Source organism: Gekko japonicus, unplaced genomic scaffold, assembly GCF_001447785.1.
Source record: "Gekko japonicus isolate JY-2015 unplaced genomic scaffold, Gekko_japonicus_V1.1 scaffold57, whole genome shotgun sequence".
Taxonomy (NCBI): Eukaryota; Metazoa; Chordata; class Lepidosauria; order Squamata; family Gekkonidae; genus Gekko; species Gekko japonicus.
In genome coordinates, this window is record NW_015160208.1 from 1,139,962 (window position 1) to 1,148,182 (window position 8,221).

Genomic DNA, 8,221 nt, shown 5'->3' on the forward strand with positions numbered 1-8,221 from the left:
AGAGTGTGAGAGAGGTAGAGGGAGACAGGAGGAAGCAAAGGTGTGAGGAATAGGATAACCATTCCGCAAGATTCTTGCGGGTCTCCACTTGTATTCCTCTAATACCAAAGATGCTGAGGAAATTGATACAAGAAAAATTAACCCTGATCTGCATACCCTTCAGCAGGCCTCTCAGACCCTGGTATTCAGCATTAGTGATCAATGGAAAATTGTAGACAGATTCCAGTTGGTCTGGCCATGCTTCAGAAAGGGCCGCTGTGGCACCCAGATCCAGCATGGCTACATCTGACTACATGGAAATTTAAAAGGAAAGACACCAAAGCCCAGGCTATTCTGCAAGAACCTCAAGTATCATGCTAGTTTTTAGAAGAGTTTCAACATCAAGAATTTATAACTTTTCATGGAAGGCACATGCCAGATGGGGCAAATGGAAGCACCTAGACCTGTTCTCCCCTGTGTTACACTAAATCCTGGAGTTCCTGCAAATGTCTAGAGCACTAATACATCTGAGGCAGTGCATCTCATGTGCTTACCAAGCTAGCAAGCTCCAGGTACCACCTGGAACCACAATTCGCTGTATTAGTGCTACAACTAACACAGCAGTGGATGCTGAAGCTTCCATTGAGGAAATCTTAAGATGGCACTGTGGTCATCTCTATTGACCTTCATCAGGCCCTACAAAATGGATATCCTTGCTCAGCTGGCAAGAGCCTTCAGAAGGAGGGTATTACAGAAAGTGGTGCAGGTGAATTGATTTTCTCACCTTTTGATGTCACGTATCAAGATGCCCTCCTCGTCAGAGGGAGAAAGTAACTTTGGCACTTACTATGAGGGTTCCTTCTGCTCTGAGGGAGGGTATCTTCACAAGGTGTTTTCTCTTTGTTAATGCCTTCTTGTTTCCTGTCCTGTTTTCTGTTTCCTAAAATGTTGAATGATTTACTTAGAGAGCAATCCTAAACAGGTCTACTGAGAATCCTACTCAGGTCTATTCAGCAGGGCTTAGTCCCAGGAAAGTGTTCTTAGGATTGCAGTTAGTATTGCAAAAGTACTGGAGGATTGCAGAAGTACTGCTTCAGGAGTTACCAAACTGAGGAAAGTGGGTGACTCTGTCCTGGAGACAGGAAGCATGGAAGAATTTTAGTCCTGTCTTCTTCATAGAATCATAGAATGTTAGAGTTGGAAGGGACCTTGCAGGTCATCTAGTCCAACCCCCTACACTCTGCAGGAGCATAGCTAAAAGATAGCCCTACATACCTACAACATACCCGAAAGATGGTCGTCCAGCCTCCGCTTGAAAATGTCCAGCGAAGGAGCATCTACCACCTCCCGAGGCAGACTGTTCCACTGCTCAACCGCTCTAACCGGAGCAAGAGAGTAGATCTCCTCCATCTTCTACATGACAGCCCTTCAAATATTTGAAGACTGCAATCATGTCCCCTCTAAGCCTTCTCTTTCCCAGTCTAAACATACCCAACTCTTTCAGCCTTTCCTCATACGACTTGGATTCCAACCCTCTCACCATCCTGGTTGCCCTCTTCTGGACACGCTCGAGTTTGTCAACATCCTTCCTAAAATGTGGTGCCCAAAACTGGACACAGTACTCCTGACCATAGCAGAATAGAGCGGAACTACCACCTTCCTTGATCTGGACACAATGCTTCTGCTAATGCATCTTAAGATTGCATTAGCTTTCTTCACAGCCACATTGCACTGCAGGCACATGTTTAGCTTGTGATCAACCAGAACACCTAGATCCCTTGATGGACAGATGGGAATCACCCATGTCAAGATGCCCTCCCTTCCTCAGAGCAGAAGGAATTCTCATGGTAAGTGCTGCTGTTCCTTTTTGGATAACCAGAACTACTCTGCATACCAGTGTCTCTTATGGGGAGCACAAACCCTTTGTTCCTGATGTATTGTGAGATCCTTGTCCATGCTATAGTGGCTAGATTGTTGGACAGGGACTGATCAGTATAAATTCCCACTCTTGCTATACAGTTTACTAGGTGGTCTTGGGCCAGTCAGTCTCTCTGAATGAAACCTACCTCATAGGATTATTGGGAAGATAAAATGGGAGAGAGGGAAGCAATGAAATCAATAGATATGGCTGCTGCAAGCAGGACTTTGTGGCACTTTCCTTTAATTTGGGCCACATAGCCAAATGCCTTCTCTTTGTTAAAAACAACAACAGACGTTGGTCTTAGGATGCCCATGGGCATAGTAATAGTTGATTCCCCCACCCACACTGCTGGACTTACCAGGAGTTAGGGCTGCTGGTAGTAGTTAAGTCTTCTTGGTTGTAAAAAATGCTTACTACCAATGATATGTTGTTATGCGCGCGAACATCTGGTCACAGATGCTTTCTCATGCGTGGCAGTGCTTGCTGACAGATGCTGCTAATAGATTCTGTGGTGCTCAGTTGCATGAATGCCTTGACAGAAGACAGTACTGGCACCATTAATACTACTATCCCACAAGGTTGTTTGTAGCCTTAGTATCAGCAAATCATGTGAGATAAGAGGTTACCTATCCTGTTTCAGCTCCTTGTACCGAACTCTGGAAATGGTCATGGCTGTCTTCATTTTGTGTGAAAAAGTATCCTATGACAGTTTTGTCGAAGAGTCTTTGGAGAGCTCTGGAGCCTTTGTTAGTTGTTCCAGCCCCGCAGCTGCCAGTTGATGTCAATAAGCCTTCCCTTGAGGAAGAAGTCCTTTACAGCTATTTGGATTTTAAGGCTCCTCGGAGCAGGCCATTGGTTTGTTATGAATGCAGTTGCCAGGAGCTCCAGAGCTACAACTCTTTTGACTAAAACAGAACAAATAGCAGCTGTGATTAAAATTTAGCACCACTTGTTCCTGCCCAGAGTCATGCATTGTTTTCATAAATGATCAGCCATTCATGTCCTCTCCCCCGCCTTCCCTCAAACTCCTTCCGCTTCCTCTACAAATATGTCCAGAGAGTGAGCTAGCACAATGCTTTCAGGACAGGTAGCTAACAGAGTAATTTATGTTTGTGCTCTAAGTGGATAGAACAGTCAGTAACACTTTGCAGAGGAGTTCACTCCTGGATCAACAGCATGCTAACTTGTTTAACATGAATCTGGTAGGAACTAGAGACGGATCACTGTTCTGGAATATGCCCAGAAAATGTCACAACAACAGGGTATGAAGGCTTGTTCCCTTCCATAAATTGTTCTGGCTTCCTTTTCCAAGCAAAGAGGTATTGCAACTGAGCCATTTAGTAAACAGGTGGCTGCTCTATGTCTCTGCCGTAAACTCTCCCCCTCTGTGTGTGTGCGCATGTGTATGTGTGTGTGAATAAAATTGAACTCGTATGTCACGTTTTGGCTGACTGCTGTTCAGAGGCAGGGGATCTCCCTTAACAGGCTTGTGTGTGGCTGCAAATGTCCCAGGCAGCCTCTAGGTGATGTGGGACAGCAAGGAGAATGCATGAAATAAGAGCTGTATTGGGGGGGAGGGGGAGAAATTGCTTATTATTCATCCAGCTCTTTTATTCCCCCCCCCCCTCTTTTCTAGTGTGGCATCTTTTTGGGAGCTCTGCTGCTTATTTTCTGCTCCTGGATGACTCATCAATCCTGTATGTTCCTAGTGAAATCAGCCAATCAAAGCAAACGCAGGACCTATCCCGGGCTAGGTGAGAATGGTCAATGGGGGGGTGGGGGGTAGTTTTGTGTCTTGCTTTTTACTCCCGTTGTATGATTTACAGTTCTCATACTGGTGTAGCTAAATTATTCACATTATTCTAGAGAAATATATCGGTTATTTCCTCAGACTGCTTGTTCCTCTCCTCCTTCATGTGACAGCAGTCCCGTAGCACAAAGATTTAACTCTTTGAAGAAAGATTGGAATGGCTTTGAGTGCCTGGACCAGGAAGAGGAGAATGGTCCAAACATAAGCTCTTAGAGAGCTGGCATAGTGGGTGTCTGCTATAAATTATTGGTCTTTGCCCAAAACCCACTCATTTTCCCCGCCCTGCATGCTGCCGAGGACATTGGGTTCTGCCAGTACAGATCCTGGCATGGAGTGTGGGCTCCTTGGATCGTGTGCTTGTGGCAACGCAAGGGTGGGGGGAGGTTAGTGGAAACAGTATACAGGGCTTAAAGCGGCCAAGAAAGCTGAAACATCTGCAAGATTCATGTGTGGGTTTTTGGCAGAGCCCAGCATCCCTCTTCCTCATAGTTTGTCTGCTGTGCCTTGGCGCCAGGATCGCCATCTATTTTTGACCTCTCCTCTGATTCCCAAGGATTTGGGTGGGGGAGGAGACGCATGGATAGGGCTGAAGAGTGGAGCCTTCCTGATCGGTATGCTCTTCCTCTTGCTAGAGAACAAGTCATGAGCTGGGTGGAATGGCCCCTCTCAGGGGTTTCTCTTAAACTGTTGCTTCTTGAGCAGCAGCAGCAGCAGCAGCTCTGCTGTACATTTCAGTTTGCTTGTTGCAAGAGGTGGGGTTTGTCCCTGGGGATGGCAGAGGTGAAAGATTCTCATGGCAGGACATGCTGTTTTCTGCCCTTCCACAACCATAGCCCTATCTTACATTTCCTGAGTTGCCTCTGGGGGAGTCAGAGTGGGGAACTGGTCAGTCTCCCTGCCTGCAAAGGGTTTAAAGAAATATGCAGCCTCCTTATTGGCTGCTGACAAATGGATACACTCAGTTCCTTTGTTGCCTGAGGCTCCTTCAGTTAGCGGTATAGTACAGCTACTGCAAAATATGTCTGTTGGCAACACCCCCTCCCCCCCAAAAAAATCCCTCCCGTGTTCCTGAAGGTTAAACCTTTGCTATAAAACAACAACAACAAAAAAGATACGCCTATAACTTGTCTTCCTGTGGGTTGGGGGGGGAGTCAAATGTAGCTCTTTATGCCCTTCTCCAGATGCCCGCAGTCCTTGATTTCCCTTTCTGTGTTACAGTGAGTCTTTGTATACTCCTGCTCCTTTGCCTGAATACATAGAGTCCCATTCACCTTGGAGTGTCTCCCAGTAAGAAGAGGTCCCCTTCACTTTCCAAAACTAAGCAGCTTAGATACCCAGAAGAGCCAATAAAGGCTTCCAAACTATCTGGCCCACAAACATTGGTGCAGAAAGAAATGGTTTCCCTTTCTGCCTGCCTTTGGTCTGGGAGAGATGCCATCAGACCGGGTAAGGAGAGTGCCTGGGAAAGGCATCCTTGCCCCCAATGAAGGCAGCACTACTTCAGTCATCCTCATGCATCAAGGTTGAGCAGCTACACACAGCAGCCTTTGTCACTCGCTTTCTTCTACACTGGTCCAGCTGCAAGAGATACTGGCAAAAGCAAAGCTGATTCTGTGGGAGGCATTGGCAGCTTTGAAGGGTGTAGGAAAGTTTTACAAATTAACTTAATCTAAGCAGTGTCTTCCGGAAGAACATTCAAAGCTCTTGCTGCAAGAGCCAAAGGGGGAGTAAAACAATAGAAATAAACACCTCTGAATATAAAGGAGGAGGAGGAGAACACTTGATGTGCATCAAGTCCAGCAATTCAATAGCACTTCTCTTTCAGAAAACAAGCACCATCTTTAAAATTATACACTCTGTGGTTGTAAGTTTTGGTGGGCTTTGATCTGATGATTTAAAACAAACTAATTAACCATTTAACGCAAAGTTTCCTTTTCATTTTTCAAACATAGAGGAAATTCCAATGTATTCTCACTTGCCTTGCTTGTGAGTTTATATTCTTTTATATCTGTGAAGAGTACCCTTGAATATCTGTTCCTGATATATACCTATTTACCCTTATTATTATGACACCATTAGCAGAGGAATATATGCACCACAAGAGCCTCTACAGACCATCTCCTTCCCTGTATACTATCAAATAGGAACTGGGTGTTCATTTAACACTACCATTTATTTGCCAGATTCAAAGACAGCATCATTTAGTGAGTACAGCAAGTGTTCCTTAATTAGATACCAACTTTCCTAGAGATTTACCAAAGTTTGTGTCTACCTCAAAGAAGTCAGTTTATATTTCTGTAAGCTTGGAAAATTGGCACCTGGGGAATTTCTTTATATTTTTATCTGTTTTAAAACATTATTCATGCCATTTGTAAAGGTAATGGATAAACTTACTGTTCTGAAACATATAAGGGATGTTTATGTGTGAAATATATATAACATTTATACCTTGCCTGAAATACTAAGCATGGTTGTTCATTCAATACTGTCCCCCCCGTTACAAAATCCCAATACAGAAATCCGAATATGGATACATGTTGTTACCTGCCTGATGCCTTTGAGATAATTGAATTCAGATGTTAAATACCTGAAGCTAAATGTTTGTTCCATCAGTCGTCTGTACTAGTTTCTGTGCCACCAAAACATTGCACAAGATACTGGGTTATATGGAAGCAGTGACTGCAGAGGTAGTTAGAATCAGCGAATCACAGAGTTGGAAGTGGCCATACAGGCCAACCCCCTGCTCAATGCAGGATCAGCCTAGAGTTGAAACAGACCAGTTGGTAATGCAAGAATGACAACAGTGAATGTAGTCCTTTCCTGTATAAGATAATGAGTGAATACTGTTGTTTTGGTCAAGATATTGACTGAAAGCCACCACCATTGGTACCCTGTAAACAAGATGAAATCTTGGCTTGGACCCCTTCTGATATTATTTATAATACTGACTGGTACAGTCTTATGAGTCAGAACCACCTGAAGGCATGAGAACACATGTCATGAGAACTGGAATACATCTTTCCTTCTCCAAAGAAAGTCTTGTGCATAACAAAATGCTCAGGGGTTCTTCTATTTAGAATTATTTTGTGTATTGTCATACTCTGATTTCATTTTCATGCATGTTCAAACATGTATGAGACCTGTCAAAATGCTTGTGTGTCTTTAGAAAGGAACACCAAAGACAGCCTACAAAGACCTAGGTTTCACAGACAGCTGCAGAGAAGGTATACTTGCATCTTGACTGTGCTCCCACGATTGAATATTCTTGCATAAATTAAAAACCTATGCAGGCAGCTTTCTCTTTGTGCTAGTTTTCTGTGTGCAGGGATTTTCTTTTTATAGAGGAGCATTCCATCATGTAATTCCCCAGCTGCTTTCTGAAGTGATGCAGCCCAGACAGGCAGGTTTACTTCCTTATCTGCTCTTGATGAGATGAGCTTATTTGTTGTTAACCAGTTGATACAACATCTTAGAAAGATGAAGTATTGTCAGCCTGGATCCTGACCATAACAAGTGTACTTTTGGATAGGCAGCCTTCCCTTCTCTTTAAAGGTATTCAATTAATTAGAATGTAGTCCTAAATAGGGTTGCTGATGTCCATGTGGGGGTTGGCGGTCTCCCATAATTACAACGGACCTTTAGACCACTGGGACCAGCTTCCCTAGAGAAAATGGCAGCTTTGGAAGGTGGACTGTATGGCATCACATCGCTGCTGAGCTCCTTCCCCTCTCCAAACCCCATCCTGCCCAGGTTCCATCAACAAATCTCCTGGAATTTCCTAACCCAAAGTTGGCAGCCTGAGTTGTAAACAGACTTACATACTTCTAAGCTTATTGGCTTGAGTTGGCTCAGAAGGGTACAGCTGTGCTTAGAACTGGACTGTGTTTATCTAGGACCCTGATGGTCTGCCTCAATTTAGGTAATCTGAGGTATCTGCCCATTCATTTTACAGTCCACTGATACTTAATATCCTAAGTTCATACCATAGTTGTATCAGGAACAAATTCCTGCCCTGAAGCAATTCAATATTGTTCTTTTAAAAAAAATCATTGGTAAGCTCATTTGATTTAGTAGATGTAATGTTGGTCTTGAATCTGGAGGACCTGAGTCGACTAAATCTCAGCTTTGCAACAGGTTTATTAAATGGCCTTTGGCAAGTCACTGTCTCAGAGGCCTCATTTGTAAAATGAGAGTAATGATCTTTTTCTAATAGGTCATTGTGAGGATGAATGAAATGAGGACTGTAAAGTACTTTATATACTAAAGGACCATCTTATTGGTTACTAACAATTACCAATCACCTAACAGGTTATCTTACTTTCATACAGAGTTTTCTTTTTGTTCCCAGGCACTCATCTTAATTTGAGCACTCATTAGTTAGGAACCACCTAAGAGGAATGTTACTTTTCCTTCTACGTGGCCATGGAATTCAGTGTCTGACAGGATCCTTCTGTTTACACAGCAACCACTTTTCATTGAATCAGTCTGCACCTTTACCCCCGCCCCTGAGT

At 43.8% G+C, this 8,221-nt stretch overlaps 1 protein-coding gene across 1 annotated transcript in view; it reads left to right on the forward strand.

The window, feature by feature from the left end:
• The window catches only part of SLC38A10 (solute carrier family 38 member 10), a 90,386-nt gene that overhangs the window by 9,242 nt on the left and 72,923 nt on the right, over positions 1 to 8,221 (forward strand). Inside the window, exon 2 of the mRNA XM_015408758.1 lies at positions 3,537 to 3,654. Within this exon, the coding sequence (XP_015264244.1) occupies positions 3,537 to 3,654 (118 nt within the window). The remainder of the gene's footprint in view (positions 1 to 3,536; positions 3,655 to 8,221) is intronic.